The sequence below is a fragment of the Microtus oregoni genome, unplaced genomic scaffold, assembly GCF_018167655.1.
Source record: "Microtus oregoni isolate MIOR12 unplaced genomic scaffold, Mior012 000029F_ref0000214, whole genome shotgun sequence".
In the NCBI taxonomy this organism is placed as follows: domain Eukaryota; kingdom Metazoa; phylum Chordata; class Mammalia; order Rodentia; family Cricetidae; genus Microtus; species Microtus oregoni.
Window position 1 is genome coordinate 12,575,405 of NW_024543088.1, and position 25,034 is coordinate 12,600,438.

At 42.5% G+C, this 25,034-nt stretch overlaps 1 protein-coding gene and 2 non-coding genes across 3 annotated transcripts in view; 2 read left to right on the forward strand and 1 right to left on the reverse strand.

Annotated features, from left to right (window-relative positions):
• Brca2 (BRCA2 DNA repair associated) overlaps positions 1-25,034 on the forward strand; it is a 45,643-nt gene that overhangs the window by 14,805 nt on the left and 5,804 nt on the right. Inside the window, 15 exon segments of the mRNA XM_041677691.1 lie at positions 264-578; positions 1,854-6,749; positions 8,291-8,386; positions 11,075-11,144; positions 11,657-12,051; positions 13,788-13,969; positions 15,136-15,323; positions 16,315-16,485; positions 17,227-17,578; positions 18,892-19,047; positions 19,133-19,277; positions 21,328-21,449; positions 22,784-22,976; positions 23,508-23,671; positions 23,762-23,900. Coding sequence (XP_041533625.1) covers positions 264-578; positions 1,854-6,749; positions 8,291-8,386; positions 11,075-11,144; positions 11,657-12,051; positions 13,788-13,969; positions 15,136-15,323; positions 16,315-16,485; positions 17,227-17,578; positions 18,892-19,047; positions 19,133-19,277; positions 21,328-21,449; positions 22,784-22,976; positions 23,508-23,671; positions 23,762-23,900 — 7,584 coding nt within the window.
• Positions 10,471-10,609, reverse strand: LOC121465192. The gene has a single exon (XR_005976623.1). It is a non-coding gene; the product is annotated as a U4 spliceosomal RNA (small nuclear RNA).
• LOC121465215 lies at positions 20,322-20,452 on the forward strand. The gene has a single exon (XR_005976640.1). It is a non-coding gene; the product is annotated as a small nucleolar RNA SNORA36 family (small nucleolar RNA).

Here is a 25,034-nt window from a genome sequence, read left to right on the forward strand (position 1 = left end):
TTTGGGAACCTGTGCTGTGTGTTCACAGACAGAAGAAACTGGCGCCTCTGCCAGTATGTTGGGAACCTGTGCTGTGTGCTCACAGACAGAAGAACCTGGCGTCTCTGCCAGTGTGTTGGGAACGTGTGCTGTGTGCTCACAGACAGAAGAAACTGGCGTCTGTACCAGTGTGTTGGGAACCTGTGCTGTGTGCTCACAGACAGAAGAAACTGGCACCTCTGCCAGTGTGTTGGGAACCTGTGCTGTGTGCTCACAGACAGAAGAAACTGGCACCTCTGCCAGTGTGTTGGGAACCTGTGCTGTGTGCTCACAGACAGAGAATTCATTGTGTCCCGGTTCAGCTGACTCTGGAACCTGGCCAACAACTCTCACTCACACTTCTGCAACTGGGAAAACTGCAGGTTTAATATCCACTCTAAAAAACAAAAGGAAAAAGTTTATTTACTCCGTAAGTGATGATGCATCTCATCAAAGAACAGAAATACTGGCAGTCAGAACGTCAGAGCTCACTAACCCTTCAGCGCAGTTTGAAGCAAGTGCTTTTGACGCGCCATTCATATTTACATATGAGAATTCAGGTATTCCTGGGGTTTTTTTTTGGTCTATGGTATATATAGTTTTATGGATGAAGTTAAGGTCTCTAATTTGAATATGCGATTTTTAAAATTTTTTGAAAAGCAACACTTTCTTTCTGTAGTCTTTTGGGCCTCCTATTAGTCACAGAGAGTGCTTATATACATTAGTGTTGAGACTTTGGATTCAGGGTTTAGAAGTGTGTCTTTCAAATCTGGTGGATCATTTTGCACCAAATACATATACATATATACACATATACACACACCATTGACCTTTTTTTAGTTTTACTTATTGTGTGTATATGTGTGGAGGTCAGTGGACAACTTGTCTGAGTTGTGCCTGACCTACCATGCCGATCCTTGGGTCCTCAGGCTTCATGGCAAATGCCTACCCACTGAGCCATCATGCCATTTGTCCTCCTTTTGTGCTGTATGTTGGCTTTGAACCTGGCTTATCTCCTACCTTAGACTCCCAAGTAGTTAGGACCACAGACATGCACTGCCATGTCCTGCTTCATGGCTCCTGAGACAGCTTTCTATCCATATACATTAAGAACTTGCCCACTTAATCCTGCTTAGAAGTGTTTATTGTGTGAAATTGGAAAATTAAAATTGTTCTTTACTTGGGAAGCTGAAGCAGGAGGATCATTTGAGCCTACAAATTCAAGGCCAGCCTGGGGAACATAAGGGAGATGTCTATTGCTTCCCAAAGTCAGTTAGCTCCCTAGGAGAAAATGTAAATGGCTTGGAGAATGGATTGGTGGTCCTAGAATATTGGAGTGTTGTTTGCACTCCAGGGATCTACCTACCTCTGTGCCCTTTTCTTTTTCTTTGTTGATTTTTCCAGACAAGGTTTCTATGTGTAATAATCCTGGCTGTCTCTTTGTAGACCAGGCTGGCCTTGAATTTATGGAAATCTGCCTGCCTCTGCCTCTTGAGTGCTGGGATCAAAGATGTGTGCCACCACCACCAGGCTCTGTTCCCAACCTTAAAGTACTGAAGTTGATAGATACACAGTGCCGCCCCCTGTTTCTTATGTGGGCACTTTTGGGTACCAGGAATTTCAACTCAGGTCTGCACTTTACTAACTGAGCTATTCTCACGGCTCCTTCATCTAGACTTTTAGTAACTTCAAAGTTGTGACTACATCAGGTTCTGTTTCGAATCTGTTACTCGCTCTTGCTCTGCTCTTCTTGTTAACGTGATAAAAGCATTGAGTGGATGCAATTAGTAGTAATTTATTTAACCTATTCTGTCACTCTATATCCTTATGTTTAGGTTTATCAGATTCTTCTGTCATAAGAAGCTCCTTACAGATTGATCCTGAAGAGCCATCTTTGTCCTTGGCCAACTCTTTTGTGACTGCTTCCAATAAAGAAAGTAGTCACACTAATGCATTGATATCTCAAGATCTCAATGACAAAGAAGCAATAGTCAGTGAAGAAAAATCAGGGCCACATACAGCACTAGAAACTGATTGTCTGTCATGCTTGCCCGAAAAACAATGTGAAAATGAAGATCAGAAGAGCCCCAAAGTTTTAAGTGGAAAAGAAAGAGTCTTAGTCTCAGCCTGTCATCCTGCAGGACAGTATGCGGCAGCAGTGCAGCCCGGCAGCACTAGCTTTGAATTACAGGAAGACCCCATCGGTGGCCATAAGAGCACCAGTATTCTTAAAGTAACTCCCAGCTTGAAGATGCCTCTGTCAAAGCCAGTTGTGGTTTCCAGAGGAAAAGTGTGTAAAATGCCAGAGAAACTGCAGTGTGAGTGTTGTAAAGATAATACTGAATTAAGCAAAAACATTCCCTTGGAGAAAAATAAAATATGCATCCTAAGTGAAAGTTCTAAAACCTCTGAGTTTCTGCCACCTGGCAAATATGTGACTGAAGCGTCCCCCGCAGGGAAGTCTCAGTTCAGTAAGAACACAAACCTAGCAGTCATAAAAAAGGACCAAGAAAAAAACGCTTTTATCTCAGAAATATCAGTCAATATGAGTTCTGAAGAACTTTTTCCAGAAAATGAGAATAATATTGCCTTTCAAGGAATTTATGAAAGTAATAAGATTGGTTTAGGAAGTACTGTGGAACTGCAGGAAGAAGACCTCAGCCATGCACAAGGGCCTGATCTCCAGACCTCTCCTATAGCAACAGCAGTAGATGAAGACATAGGTGATGAGCAAGCAGCCCGTGCGTTGATAACAAATGACTCAGATTCCTCAGCATGTACAAAGAAGAGTAGAAGTGCCATAGAGCAGCATCTGAAAGGAACTGCAGACAAAGATTTAAAATTGAATTCCTCCCTGGATGTGAGGTCAGCTGGGAACAATGACTATACAGACAAATGTTCATGGTTTTTGGATCCAGTCTTTAGCCATAATTTTGGAGGTAGCTTCAGAACAGCTTCCAATAAAGAAATAAAACTTTCAGAACATAATGTCAAGAAAAGCAAGATATTCTTCAAAGATATTGAAGAGCAGTATCCTACTAGTTTAGCTTGTATCGACATTGTTAATGCCTTACCATTAGCAAACCAGAAGAGACTAAGCGAACCTTATACATTTGATTTGCAGTCAGTTACTACTACCGTGTCTGCCCCTTCTCAGGGTCGGGCATCTGTTTCTTGTGAAGATACTCACACATCACCTCAGCTATTATCTTCAAAGCAAGATTTTCATTCGAACCACAGTTTAACACCCAGCCAAAAGGCAGAAATTACAGAACTTTCTACTATCTTGGAAGAATCAGGAAGTCAGTTTGAATTCACACAGTTTAGAAAGCCAAGCCATGTAGCACAGAATAATGTCCCTGACGTTCCTGGAAACCTGATGGTTGCCATAGGTACCACTTCTGAGGAACGGAAAGATGTTGATCCTCATCTCACAATGGATTCCTCCTCTGTTGGTCACACAGATCACAGCAAGAAATTTGAAGGTTCTGTTGGTGTTAAACAAAACTCTTCTTGCCTGTTGAAAGGCAATTGTAACGAAAGTACATCTTGTTTTTTAACAAATGTAAATGAAATGGAGTTTGAAGGATTTCGTTCAGCTCTTGGCACAAAGCTTAGTGTGTCCAATGAGGCTCTACAAAAAGCTGTGAAACTGTTCAGTGACATTGAAAATATTAGTGAGGAAACTTCTGCAAAAATAGACCCAAGAGCTTTCTCTTCAAGTGCTGATCATGATTCTGTTGCTTCTGTGTTTAAGATAAAGAAACAAAACAGTGATAAAAGTTTTGATGAGAAAACTAGTAAGTGCCAAGTAACATTACAAAATAATGCTGAAATGACTACTGGTGGTTTTGTTGGCAAAAATCCTGAAAATTGTACAAGAAATACAAAATATGAAGATAATTATACTGGTTCTCAAAGAAGTACTTATAAGTTAGAAAACTCTGAGAGTAATAAACCAAGTACAGGGGTCACATTTGATATTCAAAAGGATGGCGGTGATTTACCATGTGCTGCTGATCAAAGCAATAAGTATCCTGAGTCATGTACCCAGTATGTGAGGGAAGAAAACACACAAATTAAGGAGTGTATATCAGATTTAACATGTTTGGAAGTCATGAAAGCTGAGGAAACATGCTGTATTCAATCTTCAGATAAAGAACAATTACCTTCTGGTAAGATGGAGCAAAATATAAAAGATTTTAATATATCCTTTCAGACTGCAAGTGGGAAAAATATCAGAGTCTCTGAGGAGTCATTAAGTAAAAGTGCCAATATTTTAAATCAAGAGACAGATGAATTGATTGTCTTTTCAGATCCTTTGAGTTCTAAATTCCATTGTGGCATAAATAAGAACAAAATGGATATTTCATGTCACAAGGAAACTACCAGTATTAAGAAGGTATTCAAAGAACATTTCCCACTTGGGACTGTCGGTCAGTTACCAACTCTTCAGCAGCATCATGAATTTGAAATAGAAAGTACTAAAGAACCTACTCTGTTAAGTTTTCATACAGCTAGCGGGAAAAAAGTCAAAATTACACAGGACTCTTTGGACAAAGTAAAGAACCTTTTTGATGAAACACAATATGTTAGGAAAACCACCAGTTTTAGTCATCAAGGGTCAAAACCCTTGAAGGACAGAGAGAACTTCAAAGAAGGGCTTACATTAGCATGTGAAACAATTGTTGAAATCCCTGCCTCAAAGAGTGAAGAAAAGCCGAACAGCTTTGGCTCTAAGGAGACTGGAGTGCCACCTAAGCAAAGTGATCATTTGTATAGGCAGACTGAAAATCTCAGAACATCAAATAGTACCTCTTCTAATGAAATAGAAAAAAGTCCTACAACCTCCTGCATTAGGCAGTTGTCTTCCTCAGTCACTGAAGATTGTGCTTTGGCATGTGACACAGGACACGGCAGGAAAACTTGTGTCACTGAGTTTTCTCTACCCAAAGGCAGAAAACAGCTTAGAGAAGGACTGGGGGATAAATCTGAAAGAAAAAATGCTGCCGAAATTGACTGTGTAAAGGAACACACTGAAGGCTATGCTGGAAATGCCTCAGATGAGCATAGTTCAGACAGCATTAGAAACGAAGTTGGTGCAAACTGTGCATCTGAAAATCAAGCTTCGGCCCTCTTTAGTGACCCTGGCGTGTCTCGAGCTTCGGCCCTCTTTAGTGACCCTGGCGTGTCTCGCAGCTGTCCATCCCAGTCTAGTTTTTGTCACTCTGATAACATGCATAATGATTCAGGGTATTTCTCAAAAAATAAAATTGATTCTGATACTCAGCCAGACATGAAGAATGCTGAAGACAGTGCCCTTTTCTCCAATGTGTCTGCTACAGAAGAAGTAAGTACATACCCACAAACTGCTGAGGAAAATACTTGTGTTCAGAAACTTGAGACTAACTCTTCACCCTGTGCAAAAAGAAGCGTAGCCATTGACATGGCTACAGGAGAATCAAGAAATTTTAAGGTAAGCTCACCTATGGTCATTACATCTTATTCACAAGAAACTGTAAAAGCAGTGAAAGAGATTTTCACAGACAACAATAAGACAATTAAACAAAACATAAATAGTAAACCAGATACTTGCCACACAAGCTGTCCTAAAGTATTGGATAATTCACAGGATTTTATACGTCCTAGCTCTTTAGATGACAACTATATAAACTCACATAAGACTTTTGTTTATACCCAGAAAGAACAAATTTTACAGCATAATAACCAAAGTATGTCTGGACTGGAGAAAGCTCAAATACAACCTGTTAATTTGGGAACTTGGGACACATGTAAATCTGTAAGGGAACTTCCCCAGGCAGCCTGTCCTTCACGCACTTACGGCATTTTTAGCACAGCAAGTGGGAAAGCTGTGCAGGTATCAGATGCTTCATTAGAAAAGGCAAAGCGAGTATTTTCTGAGATGGATGGTGGTGCTAAACCTTCCACGGTGCCTCTGGAAAGTAATGAACAATCTGACCACTCTGTGAGAAGCAAGAGCTCTGTGGTGCAGAATCCCGAGGGTGTATCGTCACTCCCCAAAACCTTCACGAGCAATGTCAGTTCATCGGTATTCTCTGGATTTAGTACAGCAGGTGGAAAACGGGTCACAGTCTCAGAAAGCGCCTTACACAAGGTTAAAGGAATGTTAGAGGAATTTGATTTGATCAGAACTGAACATACTGTCCAACATTCACCTACATCTGAAGATGTATCAAAAATACCTCCTCAGTCTTGTGTTGAAAAGAGAACCCCAGAATATCCTGTAAACTCGAAACTACAGAAAACCTGTGATGGTAAATTCAGTTTACCAAATAACTATAGAGAAAATGGTTCTTTGGGCAATGCTCACGCTATTGAAGTTTTTCCCCAACTCCCTCCGCTTAAGGAAGACACACAGTTGGTATTAGAAACCAAAGTGTCCCTTAAGAAGGCTTATCTTCTGGCAAAGGAACAAACCTTACCTCAAACTGTAGAAGCAGAAACTGATAAAATGGGAGTGTCTGATGTTCCTGTGAGAACAAACGTAGGAGACGGTTGTACTTCCGCTAAAGAGCCGGAGAACTATTTTGAAACAGAAGCAGTGGAGATTGCCAAAGCTTTTATGGAAGATGATGAGCTGACGGATTCTGAACCAAGTCATGTCAAACACTCACTGTCTACCCACCCTCAAAACGAGGCTTTGTTCAATTCGAAAACTAGGAAAAGAAGAGTAGCTGTTGATGCAATTGGTAAGGATTTATTTTTTCTGTGGTTTACTGGCCTCTGTCTCAAAAGAGTTCCATATTCAGTAGTCTCACAGGTTAGAGGGTTAAAGACTATTTATTTTCTGTAGAGTTTGGAGGACAGTGATTTTGCCCTTGATATCTGTAAGTCTACCAATAGGTCATATTTTAAGGCTCTTTTAGTGTATTTTTAGAGGTTGCTAATAGTTGCAGTTGAGAAATCATGCTAGGTGTACTGTTAACATTTCCCATGTGTGTGCAGAGATCTAGTTCTCGCCGTTGGAAACTGGCTTCTAGAATAGCCCAGTGACTTACTGAGGGGGTTCGTGGACTACTTAGTTACAGCACTCTTCATGTTACCTCATTTCTCTGAGCCTGTTTCCGTATCCATAAAATGTAGTTACTACCTCTCACAAGAACTGTAAAGATAAAATCGTGCTTACTACTGCCAGGCTTAATATCTGATAGCTGTAATCCCACAGGAACCTAAGCAGGAGGCTTGCCTTAAGTTCAAAGTCAGCCTGGGTTAAATAGGATAACTCTACCTCAAAAACATCCATCAAGCCGGGCGGTGGTGGCGCACGCCTTTAATCCCAGCACTCGGGAGGCAGAGGCAGGCGGATCTCTGTGAGTTCGAGGCCAGCCTGGTCTACAAGAGCTAGTTCCAGGACAGGAACCAAAAGCTACGGAGAAACCCTGTCTCGAAAAATCCAAAAAAAAAAAAACATCCATCAATTAATTGATTAAAATTTTAAAATCATAAAATTTAAAATAAGTAATGTGTCAAGGTCAATTTAATAACTTATCTATGCAGAGAACTTAGTGTTTGCTTGCTTCCCTCACAAATATTTTAAATGCAGTGGTATTAATAAATAATGCCATATTCTTTTTCAGAATTCTTTATGTATATGGATGTTTTTCTTGCATGTATATCTGCACTATGTACATGCCTGGTGCCCACCAAAAGAGTGCATTGGATCCCCTAGAACTGGTGTGACAAAAAGTACCAATGCCATGTGGGTGCTGGGAACTGAACCTAGTTCCTCTGGGAGAGCAGCCAATGCTCTTAATTCCTGAGCCTTCTCGGCCCTGGGTCCTACTCTTAATGCCGTTAGACAATATTCTAATTTCTCTTTTAAGTGTATATTTAATGTCTTAGTGAACCTATTAGGTTAATTCGAAATGTCTCAGGCTAGAAAGAATCTTTCTAAGTATTGAATCAGCTGACACTACATTCATGATAGATGTCAAAACTAACATTCCATCACTTAAGTGGGTGATTTAAACAAGCTTGTGGACTCAGAGTGTCAGAGTTACCATATATCTTCTGATCAAGCCCTGTCATATTACAGAGGGAGGCCTGAAAGTCAGTTCATGACAAGCCACCCTGTCAGAAATAGGCTTACTTCACCAAGCATTCTACAAATGTCCTTTATAATACTTAAACAGTGGTGTTTTGTTTTGTTTCATTGGTTAACATGTTTTAGTTTTAAAAGTGAAATTTAAGCTTTTGAAAGATACAAACATGTATGGAATTTTCTTTCTAGGACAACCGCCAATCAAAAGAAGCTTATTAAATGAATTTGACAGGATAATAGAAAATAAAGGAAAATCCTTAAAGCCTTTAAAAAGTGCTCCAGATGGTAAATTTGTTTTTATTCATTTCTTTCCTCATCAAGAACTCTGCCTGATGTTCTTAAACTTCTCTCTCAGTTCTTGTGTCTACAGAGTGGTTTGATGTTACACATTTGCCTTATTTGTTACATGGATGTTTCATCCGTGACACCTAGTAGGGTACTGAGAAAGCTCTAGTTGCAAAGGGTAGGATGACTGTAAACTTAATGAAACTGGTGACTGGTCTTTTTGAGTCATGTGATCTCGGCTACCAAATGAGATGGGCATTTTTTAGTTCTGATTTGACTCCACCTTTCAGCTCACAGCATATAGTTGACCCCTTTCCTCTTCATCCCCTACAGTCTTCTGACTTTCCTCTTTGTTTTTCTTTTTGCCAACAAGAACATTTATGTAGCGGTGTGTGTGTTTGTGCAGGAGTCTGTGCATGCATCTGCAGTGCCCCAGAAGGCCAAGGCCGTCAGGTTTCCCAGAGGTGGAGTTGCCTTTAGTTGTGTGCTAGGAACTGAACTCAAGGTCCTACACAAGGGCAGCCAGCACCCGTTTTATTACCCAGCACTATCCACCTTTGTCAGTGACAAAAGTCTTACTTATGAGCAAGCGTACAGAACCAGATACAGACTTCTCTAAATTCTACTTGTTGTTGGAAAGCTAAATTTTACCCCAGGTAAACATATCGCTACTGTCCTCCTTGTAGTCCTACCTTATTTCATTTATTTAGGAAAAACCTCGGACTGGTGAAGCGGTTCAGCTGGTAAAAGCACTTACCACCACCAAGCCTGGTGGCCTGAGTTCAGGCCCCATGATTCACATTTTAGAAGGACAGAACTGACTTCCCAAGTTGTCCCGTCATCTTCACCTGCACACCATCATACACTCACACACACATTAATAATGCTAAGGAAAATCACTTCTAAAAGGACTGAAGTCTGCTGAATCCCCAAATCTGAGTAACTAGGTACCCATGGTAATCCTCTGGCCAAACAAAGTAGCTACTGAGTCTCAGCCCAACTGTGAAAATAAACTGTCTTTTTTTTTTTTTTTTTTTTTTTTTTTGGTTTTTCGAGACAGGGTTTCTCTGTGGCTTTGGAGACTGTCCTGGAACTAGCTCTGTAGACCAGGCTGGTCTCGAACTCACAGAGATCCACCTGCCTCTGCCTCCCGAGTGCTGGGATTAAAGGCATGCGCCACCATCGCCCGGCAATAAACTGTCTTGAGATAAATGTAGCATCTGTAGGAAGATGTACAGGCAGTACAGAGTTCTCTTGGTCAGTGAACTGGCATAAGCAGCAGTGCTGATGATAGCAGGTCCTTTTAAGAGCATTGTGGGTACTCTATGGTTCTGTAGACGACCCTTGATACCCACCTTCCCACAGTATAGACGTACGTAATATTGTCACACTCACAAGGCATATATGGAAACATAAGAATTCTTTGTAGGTTTTGTTGTTATATTATAAATCCTTAAAGATGAATCACCATTGGGCTGTGTTCAGATGTCAGGATAATTCTACATGTGCAGAATTGATATTTAGGTTAAGTTCATTTGTTTCCAGCTTTAGGATTTTCTGGGATTTTTTTCTTCCTTCTTCCCTCCCTCCTCTCTCTCTCTCTCTCTCTCCCTCCCTCCCTCCCTCCCTCCCTCCTTCCCTCCCTCCTTCTTTCTTTAACATGCGTGGGCATTTTGTCTGTATGTATATGTGTGCCTGGTGTGTGTGGAGGCCAGAAGAAGGCATCAGATCCCCTGTAACTGGAGACAGTTGTGAGTCCCCATGTGGGTGGTGGGAATTGAACCCTGGTCCTTTGCAAGAGCAGCCAGTGCTGAGCCATCTCTCTAACCCTCCGTTTTCTTATTCTGTAATCATACATAAGAACAAATAAAACATTTGCATAACTCATTTATAAATTCTGTAGAAAGGTATACTTGGAGAGTCTTAAATCTATCCGAGTCACTGTCCGGGCTATCCTCCAGTTTCCCCACCTCTTACTCAGTGCTTTTCAGTTTAGTCTTGTAGACATTCTCTAATAACATCTGTCTGCATTATTGCACCTTATTTGCTTTTGGGGGGATGCTGGTTTTTGTTTGTTTTGACAGTCTCTGTAGAGAAATATAGAATTGCTAATGCCAACTATATTTCAAGTAGTCACGCAGGGTATTGGGGAAAGTTTTCAATTAGCTGTAATCATGCCCCAGATAAACCTCACTGACTGCTATGCTGCCACTCTGCAAAGCTAGGGAATGCTGCTTAATGAATATGTAAATGTCTTTCCTGTCCATTTGCATGGTTACATTTACATTCTTGATCTCCTGGCTGGATCTAGTTTATTCAGCTAATCCCCAATTAGTGAACCTCCTGGAGGTCTAGTAGCTCTAAATTACATATTGAGAATGAATACTGTCTAAAACTTTGCTTCTGAACCTTCATATTAACGCTGGCTGTTAGCTAACTGTAATGATTGCTAACACCACTGTACTAAATTTAAAACTGATTTCTTTGAGGTTTGAAAGGTAGGTTATTTGGCTTATAGTTAAAATTAGTTTGCAAATGAAGTGTATTCAGTAATTCCTTATTAAATATCCATAATGTACATTGAAAACTTCATTGTCTATCAAAATTTTGTGAACTTTTACTATGTAATAACAGAAATGACAATGAAAACCTGCTTTTCACTAATGCTGTAGATTGTGGTTTTTTTAGGCACAATGAAAGACAGAAGATTGTTCACGCACCACATGTCTCTAGAGCCAGTGACCTGTGGACCCTTCTGGTGAGATATGTGTAATTTTTTTTAAATTTTACTGTAAGTTGGGTAAAATTTAGGAAAAGGGTGAATTTTTGAAAGCTAAGCTCTCTAATTCGTTTAGAGTGTATTAGAAATATGTGCTAGAAAACATATAGATAACGGGAGGAGAGAAAAGAGAAAGGTTAGATTAGAAACTGGAAGAATGGGACTCCAGAATAGGCTGAATTACTAGCAAGCAAGCCCCCTGCAGATAGGTGGAGAGCGGGAGAGTGCTGTGCAGGAAGGAGGGGCCCTTGCTGATAGTGCACAGCGTGCAGGCTTGTGTGGGAAGTGGGCTGTGGAGTCAAAGGCTGGGTATAAATCTGTGGAACAGCGAAAGCCTTGAAAACTGTGCTATTGTTCCTTGGTGTCATCACTCAGGAGAGCACAGCAGTCACCAGAATAGGTTCAGCGGGTAGCCCTGAGGATCTGTGGAAAAGGCAAGCATGTGCATTTTCTGTCACATAGGCCCTCTAAGTACTCTCTCCCCAATGCAGCTCAAGTAAAGAGAGGCGAGAAACTCAGAGTCCTCATTTCACTGCACCGGCTCAAGGACATCTGTCTAGAGGGCATCCTGGGCATTCGGCTCTGGAAAAACCTCCAAGCCATCCTACAGCTTCACTCCTGCCAACTCACAAAGTTTCTGCTTCAAGAAATGAAAGGACAAGATGCTCAGCCACAGGCAGATCCACCACAGTCTTCGTCCCCCCTTTCAAGATGAAATCGCAGTTTCACAGAGATGAACATTGGAATAGCAAGAGTATCCATGCAGAGGGAAAGAACCACAAGAGCATAGATGGGGACGGTGAAGATGTGAGTGACAGTGACATTCGTCAGTGTGACAAAGGAAGCTTCCATCAAGAGGCCACAGAGTGTGAGGAAGAGCCTTTAGGTATTGAGTGACATTTGTTTGTCATTTATTTTGTAAAAAAAAAATTTTAATCTTGATTTCTGTGTGTGTACAGGTACAAGAGTCACGGCCCACATGTGGAGGTCAGAAGACAAATTTGGGGAGTTGATTCTCTCCTTCCATCGCGCATTCTAGAATTTGAACTCAGGTCATCAGGTGTATGCAGAAAGTACTTACCTGCTGGGCCATCTGCTAGTCCTGTTTTTCACCTTTTGATGAGAGCAGTGGTTCTCAACCTTCCTAATGCTGCCACCTTTTAATACAGTTTAGTTCCTCTTGTTGTGGTGATCCCCAACCATAAAATAATTTTCTTTGCTATTGTTATGAATCACAATGTAAAATCTGTGTTTTCTGATGGCCTTAGGTGACCCTTCTGAAGGGGTTGTGACCCACAGGTTGAGAACCACCAGATTAGCTAGTTCCCCCATTAATATTATCCTGAGCATTTATTCCCTTTATGGTGATTGATAATTTCAGAACCTTTTTCTTTTTTTTTAAATTTTCGAGACAGGGTTTCTCTGTAGATTTTTGTTTTTTTTAAATATTTATTTATTTATTATGTTTACAATATTCTGTCTACATGTATGCCTGAAGGCCAGAAAGGGCACCAGACCTCATTATAGATGGTTGTGAGCCATCATGTGGTTGCTGGGAATAGAACTCAGGACCTTTGGAAGAGCAGGCAATGCTCTTAACCTCTGAGCCATCTCTCCAGCCCTCTCTGTAGATTTTTGGTTCCTGTCCTGGAACTAGCTCTTGTAGTCCAGGCTGGCCTCGAACTCACAGAGATCCGCCTGCCTCTGCCTCCCAAGTGCTGGGATTAAAGGTGTGCCAGAACCTTTTTTAACATTTCAGATTTTCTGAATCCAAAGATTAGGTTCGAATTGTTCTAATGATTTTTTTTTTCAAAGAGACTTACAGACTCTTGTTTTCTTCTGTTTTGTTTGTTGTTCATTTGTGTTTTAAACAAAAGCCAGGAGCTAGGGGGCTGGCTTAGTGGATAAAGCGCTTGCTGCACAAGTCTGAGAACTTGAGTTCAGATTTCTAGTACCCATATAAAATCAAAGTATGACAGCACACATGTGTAACTCTGGTGCAGAAAGGGCCGAGACAGGAGGATTCCTGGAGCTCTCTGGCCAGCCAGCCAGCCTGATCAAATTGGTGAGCAGTCAGAGCCTTTATGTCAAAGTGGAGAGTGATAGATTAAGACACTCCATGTTAACCTATGGCCTTCATATGCATGGGCACACGTGTGCACTCACAAGACAAACATAATAATTGTGCAAGGCCATCGCTCAAGAGTCTGAGTCAAGAACATTGTGAGTTCCAGGCTAGCCTGAGCTATGTAGCAAGACACTGTCTCAAAAAACAAACAAAAACAGCTTCCTGTGGCTGTTGTATAAACCCAGCTGTCAGGACACTGGGACAGGAAGACTGCTGGGAGTTTAATGCTAGCTAAGGCGTGATTGAGACTTTCCCCAAAAAGTCCAGGACTATTGTGACTGTCTGGAGTTTATTATTTAGTTAGTGAGTTTTGGGGGATCAGGCTTCTCTGTGTAGCCCTGGCTGTCCTGGAACTAGCTCTGTAGACCAGGCTTGCCTCAGATTTGCAGAGATCCTCCTCCTGCCTCCCAAGTGCTGGAATCAAAGACATGAGCCACCAGTGCCTAGCCAGGCTGTGCCTTTTAACTCTGCATCCATTTCCCTTTTGCAAACAGATTTAATGGCAAGCCTTCAGAATGCCAGAGACCTACAGAATATGCGAATTAAAAAGAAAGAAAGGCATCATCTCTCTCCACAGCCAGGCAGTCTGTATCTCACAAAATCATCCACCCTGCCTCGGATCTCTCTGCAGGCCGCAGTAAGAGGCCGTGTTCCTTCTGCATGTTCTCATAAGCAGGTATGCTATGATACTAACAGCTTTTACAGCCAAGGGAAGCCTCGTGCCGTCAGCTATAATCTGAAAATTATCTTGTGTAGAGAATGAACAAATTACTGCTGATCAAATGAGAAACGATTCTGCTTCCTCCTCCTCAGCCTGCAGTGGCAGCCTCCCTGTTCCCTGCCAGGAACAGCCTAGCCTCATTGGAGTGTCTGCTACAGCACTGCCGTTTGTGCTTTAGCTCTTGCTTGCTTTGGTGGTGTGAGTGCTCTGAGCATTGGAGGAATCTCATCAACCCTGGTTTCAAGTGTGAGTGACTGTAGCCCTGCGCTTTCTAGAGGTTCTGATGTTTGAGTCTAGTGAAGACTTCACTGTTTGTAGAATATTCCAGAGTAGAAGGCTGGAAGTGACAGCAGTGGTGCTGACGGTGTGGAGTGAAGTTTGTACACTAAGAACTTCAGATGGCTCAGTGACAGTTGCCTTCAGCCTCACAGCCCCCTTCAGGAAATCTGTCAGGCGAGAGGACTGAAGCATAGAGAGGGTTAAGTCACAGCCCAAATTTGCCTAATTTGAGTGGAAGTCATGTTCCAATGCACACATGGGTCAGAGCCACTCTGGCCGAAGGAAAATACACTTAGCTGGGCATGTGTGGGTGAGAGGAAGCTCCTGATAGTACCCTGCACCTTCCCTTCCTCGCCTTTAAGAGAAATTGCTAGCACATCTTGTTTGTATGACATAATGGGTTAAATCCATGGAGCACTTGGTGAATTTGCATGTCTGCCTGGTGCAGGGGCCATGCTAGCCTGTGCTTCATTCAGTTTAGCATATGTACTGCTGAAGAAGTGCAGCCTGCCTCTGCGGATGGCAGACACAGGCCTTGTGACCGATTTAGCAAGAGGGAGATACAAGAGGAAATAAAAAGTGCAGCCACCTCTTGGATACATGAGCTGTTTATAAACATAGTCTTAGTGCAGAGGGAGTTCATGTTTATGTTTGTGCATGTTTGTGTGTACTTCACAGCCAGTGCTTTTCACATGCTAAGCACACACTTTATCAATGAGCTGTGCTCCTGGACAGCTATTTTAGTATTTAAATGGAAAATTCTGGATAAATTCAGTTTTGTTTCTATTCTAGGACTGTATTTGATTTTTATTTATTATCACATTTTTCTATTGTTTTTACAGCTCTATATGTATGGTGTTTCTAAAGAGTGCATGAACATTACCAGCAGAAACGCTGAGCATTTTCAGTTTGACATTCAGAATTACTTTGGTAAAGAAGATGTGTATGCTGGAAAGGGCATTCAGTTAGCAGACGGTGGATGGCTGATCCCCTCCAATGATGGGAAGGCTGGGAAAGAAGAATTTTATAGGTGCTGTGTACCGGCCTTTACCTGTTCTGTCATCCCTCTCTCCCTCTTTCCTTTTTTTTTTTTTTAATTTTGTTTATATGAGTGCTCTATCTGCATGTACACCTTTATGCTGGAAGAAGGTGTTAGATCCCACTAGAGATGGTTGTGAGCCACTATATGGGTGCCGGGAATTGAACTCAGGACCTCTGGTTGAGAAGCCAGTGCTCTCAACTGCTGAGCCATCTCTCCAGCCCTCTTTCTCTTTCCTATGACTTTTAAACTAAAGAGTTGCTAGTAATTGTTTTTTTGTTTTGTTTTTTTTTAATGAGGAATCTTTTAAAGTGTACTTTGGTTCACTAAACATTCGTTTGAAATCTTTTGAAAATTGAATGTGATTTATTCTGGGTCTTAATGAAGTATATTTTTTTATTTTTTAAAATTGGCTGTATTGCTGGGCGGTGGTGGCGCCCGCCTTTAATCCCAGCACTCGGGAGGCAGAGGCAGGCGGATCTCTGTGAGTTCGAGACCAGCCTGGTCTACAAGAGCTAGTTCCAGGACAGGCTCCAAAACCACAGAGAAACCCTGTCTCGAAAAACCAAAAAAAAAAGAAAAGAAAAAAAATGGAGAGTTTTAAAAAATATGTATCACCACTAAAATTTAAACAGAAGTATTTAAATATCAGTTCATAATTAGCAAATCTCAGTATTTAGACATCAACAACTTAGTTGTACAACATTGACTTACAAGTTTGTGCTCACAAAAGCTTACTGCAGGATTTTTTTTTTGTTTTGTTTTGTTTATTTGTTTTTTCGAAACAGGGTTTCTCTGTGGTTTTGGAGCCTGTCCTGGAACTAGCTCTTGTAGACCAGGCTGGTCTCGAACTCACAGAGATCCGCCTGCCTCTGCCTCCTGAGTGCTGGGATTACTGCAGGATTTTGTACAAGAGAATAGTGATAGTTGTGAGTCCAATTTTATTCTGTGGTTTCATTGTGTTGTATGTTTCTTTGCTCAGGGCTCTGTGTGACACTCCGGGTGTGGACCCAAAGCTTATTTCTAGTGTCTGGGTGTCTAATCACTACCGCTGGATTGTATGGAAACTGGCAGCTATGGAATTTGCTTTTCCCAAAGAGTTTGCTAATAGATGCCTAAACCCAGAAAGAGTGCTGCTTCAACTAAAATACAGGCAAGTTGAAAGGATGGCAGTAAGTGACTGTCATGCAGTCTGCAGGTCCTGTGTAGCCTCTGACTTCCATATCACAGATAGTGCATGAACCAGTTCTGAGTGGCAGTGCCCACCCCCTTTCACCTTTGTAAATGTGAGTTACTAATTTGATCCATTACTTAAAGATTATTAATAAAGCATTTTTGTCTTTAGTATTCTTATTTTAATGATAAACAGTGTACTTCTAGCTAATTTTTTTTTCTTTTGGCTTTTCAAGACAGGGTTTTCCTGTATAGCCCTGACTGTCTTAGAACTCAATCTATATAGACCAGGTTGGCCTTGAACTCTGCCTGACTCTGCCTCCCAAATGCTGGGATTAAAGGCATGCATCACCATGCCTGGCTTGATGAACTAATTTTTTAAAAATATTTATTTATTGTGAGTACACCTGGGTATACCCATGTGCTCATATGCGTGTGTGGATGTACCCTCTTGTATGTATTCATGGAAGCCAGAAGAGGGTGTCTGGTGTCCTCCACTAGCACGCTCTGCCTATTCCTTTGAGGTGGGGGCTTTCCCTGAACCTGGAGCTTATGTTTTCTTGGCAGTCCGTCTCCAGGCCCCTCAGAGCTGGGGTTACAGGCATGTACTCTACGCCAGCTTGGTAAGTACGTGCTGAGATCTAAACTCTGGTCCTCGTGCTCATGCCACACTTAACTGCAGTCAGTGGCTTGGTTTACAGCTTTTTCGTCTCGTTTTCAGATACGATGTGGAAATTGACAACAGCAGCAGGTCAGCTCTCAAGAAGATCCTGGAAAGGGATGACACAGCTGCAAAAACGCTCGTTCTCTGCGTTTCTGATGTCCTTTCACCAAGCACAAATGGACCTGAAGCCTCAGGCAGTGAAACTCGTGCAGATCCCAAGAGTGTAGACACTGTCGAGCTCACAGACGGATGGTACGCTGTCAAGGCCCAGCTAGACCCTCCCCTTGTAGCTCTGGTAAAGAGCGGGAGACTGACTGTGGGCCAGAAGATCATTACCTACGGGGCAGAGCTAGTGGGCTCCCCAGATGCCTGTGCACCTCTGGAAGCCCCAGACTCTCTTAGGCTAAAGGTAAGTTAAACTATTGTGCGCTCCGGGCCAGAGCCCGTTATATTCTAGAGAGGTAATTCACTGAGAATGTTGTATTTACTTTTGTCATAAAGGACAGCATATCTTGTCAATGCACTAGTAATGGAAGAAGCAGATTGCTCTAAGGGGTTTGCTGGCTAGGGGAGGCAGAGCTATTTCTTGAGCTAAATGCAGCTGCAGTTATTGAATAAGAGTCGAGTTTAGGCACCAGTACTTCTGTCTCCTCCTTCCAGCACTGGCATTACAAGTGCCTGCCATCACTTCTGGCCTTTTCACAGTGGCTCTGGGGATAAAACTCAGATCCTCATGCATACTGGGCAGGCACTTCACCAGTTGAGCCATCTCCCACCCTCTAACAAGCATTGATGCTTTGTAGCAAAAGTAAGTGAACTTGAGTGCATGAGTGCATGCATTAGTTGCATGTATGTGTTGCTAGGGAGTCAGACCCTGCACGTGTAGGCAGGTGCTCTGTAGTAGATAACACCCCAGGCCCTACAGTAGAAACATTCTTGAGGAGTATATATTGAAGTATTTTCCCTTTTATATGGTTTTTCTACTTACTCACTTTTTATTTTTTTATTTTATTTTATTTTATTTTATTTTATTTTATTTTATTGGTTTTTCGAGACAGGGTTTCTCTGTGGTTTTGGAGCCTGTCCTGGAACTAGCTCTTGTAGACCAGGCTGGTCTCGAACTCACAGAGATCCGCCTGCCTCTGCCTCCCAAGTGCTGGGATTAAAGGCGTGTGCCACCACTGCCCGGCTTATTCACTTTTTAAAATCTTTATCAGTCATCTTCATGAGATATTTAAAAGTTAATTTTTTTTTTTTTTTGATTTTTTGAGACAGGGTTTCTCTGTAGCTTTGGAGCCTGTCCTGGAACTAGCTCTTGTAGACCAGGCTGGCCTCGAACTCACAGAGATCCACCTGCCTCTGCCTCCCGAGTGCTGGGATTAAAGGCGTGCGCCACCACCGCCCGGCTTAAAAGTTAATTTTTTTAAAAAGTTTTTCTGTTTTCTGAGTATGAGTGTTTTGCCTGCCTGTTTACCATGTGCATGCAATTCCCTCAGAGGCCAGAAGAGGAAATTGGATTTCCTGGAACTGGAGCTGTGAGCCATTAAATGGGTGCTGGAAACTGAACCCAGGCCCTCTGCAAAAGCAGCAAATGTTCTTAACTTTGAACCATCTTTTTAATACACACACACACAAGTAAATACTCTTAAAACATCCCAAAAGATTGAAAGTTCTAGAGTAGAATTCAGTATGTCTTTAACTTTTCCTCTTTAATGTATGCAGATTTCTGCCAACAGCACACGGCCCGCTCGCTGGCACAGCAAGCTGGGGTTCTTTCGTGATCCCAGGCCTTTCCCCCTGTTCTTGTCCTCACTGTTCAGTGATGGAGGAAGTGTTGGCTGTGTGGACATCATTGTTCAGAGAGTGTACCCTTTACAGGTATGATATGTTTTGAAACTTACCATGTAATTTCTTTCTCTGGAGAGAATCTGAATGTTCCTTCCTGTTTTTAATACATTGTCAGTGGGTGGAGAAGACAACATCTGGATTGTACATATTTCGTAATGAGAAAGAAGAAGCAAAGGAAGCAGTGAGATTTGCAGGGGACCAGCAGAAGAAACTGGAGGCCTTGTTCACCAAAATCCAGGCAGAGTTTAAAGACCATGAAGGTAAAATGGGCTTCTTATTACAAATTGTTATTTCTCACAATACTTTATAATTATGTGAATTCTTATTGAGTAATTGATTCTTTTTTAATTCTGCGTCTATTTTTTTTTTTTACTTACAAAATACCACACATATACAGAAATGAAAATTGAACTGACTCCGGTTGTCATTGCTTCTTTGAGAACAGAGAACGGCGAAAGATGACAGCTATTGTGTCAGTATTTTTCAGAATCCTTAAATAAGTGCCTTCTTGCCGGGCGGTGGTGGCGCACGCTTTTAATCCCAGCACTTGGGAGGCAGAGGCAGGCAGATCTCTATGAGTTCGAGACCAGCCTGGTCTACAAGAGCTAGTTCCAGGACAGGCTCCAAAAAAACCACAGAGAAACCCTGTCTCGAAAAAAACCAAAAAAAAGTGCCTTCTTTTCTCCTTTATTCTTCCCTCCCTCCCTCCTTCCCTTTCATTTAGAGGCAGTATCTTACAAAGTTGATCAACCTGGCCTTGCACTCACTCTTCCTCCTGCCTCGGCCTCCAGAGTAGCTAGGGTGCAGGCCTGAACCCCAGGCATGAATTCATACACTGAATTTGAGTATCTAGGAATCCTTGGTGTTAGGAGAAGGGTGGCCAGGAGGAGTCAGCCAGACTAGTGTCTTCCAGGTTGCTGTCAGACTTCTTCCCAGTGTTCTGTCCAGCTATGCACCAGCCTGTGTCATTGAGGTTCTGAGTTTCCGACGAACAAACCTCCTGAAATTACTAGGTAGGATCTTTTCCACACATGGACCTCAGTGACCAACTCATCATCTTTGTGTGTAAATGACTTAAACTTCCCTTTTATTTTCTTTATATCTTTCTTTCTTTCTTTCTTTCTTTTTGGTTTTGGTTTTTCAAGACAGGGTTTCTTTTTCTCAGTGTAACAGCTCTGGCTGTCATGGAACTTGCTCTGGCCTCAAACTCACAGAGATCTGCCTGTCTCTGCCTCTCGAATGCTGGGATTAAAGGTGTGCGCCCTTTTCTAATCTACTTTTGTGTTACTAAAGATTTTGTTTTCTTCCAAAGTGTTGAGTTCAGTTCAGGGCAGCTTCCCTGTTCTGTTAATTAAACTTTGGGACATTGAAGTTGGCTGAGGGGAATGACTGAATAGAGAGTATTACTCTATTCATATACTTCTCATCTACACAAATAAGATGATAGATAGATGGATGGATGGACAGATGGACGGACAGACAGACAGACAATAGATAGATAGATAGATAGATAGATAGATAGATAGATAGATAATAGATAAAATTTTTTTAAAAAAAATTATTTTCAGGTATTTCCTCAGAATTTTCTGCAGGTATAAAATGTGTGTATCTATAGAGAGATCAGGGGACTGGAGAGATGACTCAGTAGCTAAGAGTGCTTCCTGCTCTTGCAGAGGACCTGAGTTCAGTTTCCACCACCCACACCACCTATAGCTCCAGCTCCAGGGGATCCCCTGCCTCTTCTGGCCTTCATGGCACCCCACCCCAAGTGTCATGCTTTCGTACAAGCACATACATCACATACTAAAAAACAAATTTTTAAATCAAAGATTAGACTTCCACTATCTTATTTATTTAAAATAATCACCAGGTTATACTGTTTTCATGAATAAGTAAATCAGCATGAGAAACGATTTCTTATTAATCTCATTACATAAACCCCTGTGTGTGACATTTTACCTGAGACTGCCTCAGTTTCTTCTTTTTTTTAAACAAGGAAGCTTTTAGTTAGATAGGTTGTTTTAAAATAATTTTTAAATTTCATTTATTCATTGATTGTATGTTCTTGTCACAGCACATGTTCAGAAATAAGGGACAACTTATGGTCAGTTCTCTCCTGCCTAGTGGGCTCTGGGGATTGGGCCAGATCAGTAGACTTGGTAACTGGTACCGTTTCAGCTGAGCCATCATCTGCCCTTGGTGGCTCTTGATTATCTGTTCTCCCTCCTCTGGATGTTTTTGCTTGACTTTGTAGTTTTCACTTCAAAGTTTTGGGTTTAGCTAATCAATGCTGCTTCCTCCTTCCCCTAGAAGACACAGCACAGCGGTGTGTGCTGTCCCGTGCACTCACAAGGCAGCAGGTGCATGCTCTGCAGGACGGTGCAGAGCTCTATGCAGCAGTTCTGAGTGCATCCGACCCCGATCACCTTGAGGTGAGGAAGAGCCAGGCGACGAGCTTCAGTCCCCAGGCCTGTGGGAAGCTGTACTCATGCCGGCCATTATAGCAAGTCCCTGTTGAAATGCTGCATCTTTCAAAAGGGTGGCTTCTGGGGCAAATTTTTGATTCTGTATCAGATAGAGAATGAAAGGTTTTATGAGTTTCATATATTAAAATAACATGATTTAAAATGCCAGGCAAAAGACCAGAGAAATTGACTCAGTGGGCAAAGGCTCCTGCCGCCAACCCTGACAGCCTGAGTTTGATCCCTGGGACCCACATGGTAGAAGGAGAGAACCAACTCCTTCCAGTTTTCCTCAGACCTCCGCACATCTAAAATAAATACTGTATTTATCTATATAGATAGATATTGTATTCTTTTTAATGCAGGCAAAGCTTTCTTTTTAGCCAGATGTGTGGCACATGTCTGTGTTCCAAGCAGTCTGGGGACCAAGAGGCAGGATGGCAAGATGTGTGCCTGGGATACACAGCCAAATTCTGTCTGGAGTTAGTGGTTAAGAATGCTCAGAGCTCTGGGTGATGGTGGCACAAACCTTTAATCCCAGCACTTGGGAGGCAGATGCAGGTGGATCTCTGTGAGATTGATTCGAAGCCAGCCTGGTCTACAGAGCAAGTTCTAGGACTGCAGGACAGGCTCCAAAGCTACAAAGAGAAACCCTATCTCAAAAAACAAAAAAAGAATGCTCAGAGCTCTTGTAGAGGACCCGAACTGGGTTTCCAGCACCCGTGTTTGGCGACTCACAACTGCCTATAACTGCAGCTCCACCTGCACACATAAAATAAATAGACGAACATACAAACACTGTAAAAATTATATCTCCTGTTCCAAAGATGAACTATTAAATTATTAAACTAATTGATTGCACAGGAGATAAGGATAAAAAAGCCATTGAGCCAGCCCTCCTATGTCACCTGTGTAGTCACTGATTGTCTCTGTGCTTCACCTTCGTCAGCTCCAGTGTTGAAATAATAGCAACAAGGCATGGCATGCCTGTGAAGATCAAGTCGGTTAGCACGTTTACCAGGCATAAATCCGTTGTTCTGTTACTGTCCATTCATGTCAGACATTTGAAATGTCGGTGTGCTGGTTATGGTTAGAGAACACTAAGTATTAGAGATTTGGCTCTAGGGAGGTCTGTCACAAGGACACATAGGCAGTTTGAGGTCCCTGGGAGCACTGTGTGATAAAATGATTAGTACACACGCAGGTGGATGGATCTCTTGTATGTTGTTCTCATATAAGGCAGCCCAGTTAAGGTAGGCAGGACTGCTCTTGTGGCTGCTCTCTGATGTTTTAACTGCTCACAGGGTTGTTTCAGTGAAGAGCAGCTGAGAGCCTTGAACAACCACAGACAAATGTTGAACGATAAGAAACAAGCACAGATCCAGTCAGAATTCCGGAAGGCCTTGGAGTCCGCTGAGCAAGAGGAGGGCTTATCAAGGGATGTTACCACGGTGTGGAAGCTGCGTGTTACAAGCTACAAGAAAGAAGAACAATCATGTAAGTATGCAAGGTTTTTGTTAAGTTAAAAATTGAGTTTATGGGGGGCTGGAGAGATGGCTCAGCGGTTAAGAGCATTGCGTGCTCTTCCAAAGGACCCGAGTTCAATTCCCAGCAACCACATGGTGGCTCACAACCATCTGTAATGAGATCTGGTGCCCTCTTCTAGCCTGCAGGCATATATGCAAACAGAATATTGTATTCATAATAAATAAATAAATACTTTAAAAAAAATTGAGTTTATGCTGGGCGGTGCTGGTGCACACCTTTAATCCCAGCACTCTGAGTGATTCTCTGAGTTCAAGGCCAGCCTGGTCACGAGTTCCAGGACATTCAAGGCCACACAGAGAAACCCTGCCTGGGGGTTGGGGGAGTGAACTTACAAATGATAAATGAAATGTAAAATTCATGTAGACCAAGTGAATAAAATGGGCTGTGAGCACCCACAGTGCATGGGCACCTTGGTCTTTGTTGTTCACATGTTTCCGTAAATGGTCACCGGTTTGCCTTTGTGTCCTGTTCTCTGTACAGCTCTGCTGAGTATCTGGCGCCCATCAGCAGACTTACACTCCCTGTTAACGGAGGGAAAGAGATTCAGAATCTATCATCTTGCAGTATCGAGATCCAGGAGTAAATTTGAACGAACTAGCATCCAGTTAACAGCTACGAAAAGAACTCAGTATCAGCAGCTACCGGTCTGCACCTCTCCTTACACATCTTCCTTTGGATAATGCAAGTGCTTCCCTGAGTCTCCGCACGCTGACGATTCGTTCTGTTTCCCCTAGGCTTCCCAGGAGACCTTACTCCAGGTGTACCAGCCCCGGGAGCCTCTTCACTTCAGCAGACTGTTGGAGCCAGCCTTTCAGCCTCCTTGCTCTGAAGTGGACCTCGTAGGAGTTGTTGTTTCTGTTGTAAAAGCAGTCGGTAATGTACATTGTGTTTAATGTAGCTTTCTGTTGATTTTCTGGAAAAGCATTGCCTTTCAAGCTTTGAAACTTACGTAGTGGAGCTACACTGATAAGCTTGCTGAGCGGTGATGTGAAAGTAATCTTTGTATTTATGTATGTATATTTTTCTGTATGTGTGTGGATATGCCAACATATATATGGGGGTCAGAGCACAACCTGTACGAGTCTGCTCTCTTCTACCATGGAGCCCAGAGGTCAGACTCAGGTTGTCAGGCTTGATGGTAAAGAACCTTTACACACAGACATCCTCTTGGCCCTTAGCCTTCCTTTCTTTTTCTTTTTTTTTTCTTTCTTTCTTTTTTAGTAATTATGATCAAATAATTATATTTAGTGAAACATTTAAACCTCTGATCTCTTCAGCTTTTAATATTCTCCAACATCTTGGCTGGATTCTTCTCTTATTTGTTTCTTTTTGTTTGTTTTGTAGGGGCTCCCAGTGCTGGGCAGGTGTTCTACCACTAACTCTGTCCCACCCTGTTTCATTTCCTACTGAAGTTCTGCAGAGATGTCAAACCCAGCCAAGGTCTCTGTGTAGGCACAAGCCTTCCAGATGTTTCGGCCTTAGCTCCTGTCTCTCCCATTGCACTTCCTAACAGGAGCAGTGACTAACTCTGTCCCACCCTGTTTCATTTCCTACTGAAGTTCTGCAGAGATGTCAAACCCAGCCAAGGTCTCTGTGTAGGCACAAACCTTCCAAATGTTTCGGCCTTAGCTCCTGTCTCTCCCATTGCACTTCCTAACAGGAGCAGTGTCCACTCCTCTCCCACAGCAGCTCTAGACCCTTCCTAACAGGAACAGTGTGTCCACTCCTCTCCCACAGCAGCACTCGGCCTTCGGCTTCCTTTGTCCCTGGCACTCCTCAGCTCCCAGAGTGTACCACACCCTCGTGCCCCTCTGGGATGTAATGCTGTAAGGGCAGGGCACTGCCCCCTCCTAGAGCAAACATGATGTAGCGCAGGCTCTTCAGTGTTTGCTATCACTGTCCCCAGTCCTCCCTTCTCCGGCAGCTCACTGTGCTTTCCCTGTGTTTTGTTGAGTTCTCTGGAAGAGCAGTGCCCTCAGCTCAGCACTTCCCAGCCCTGACACGGCT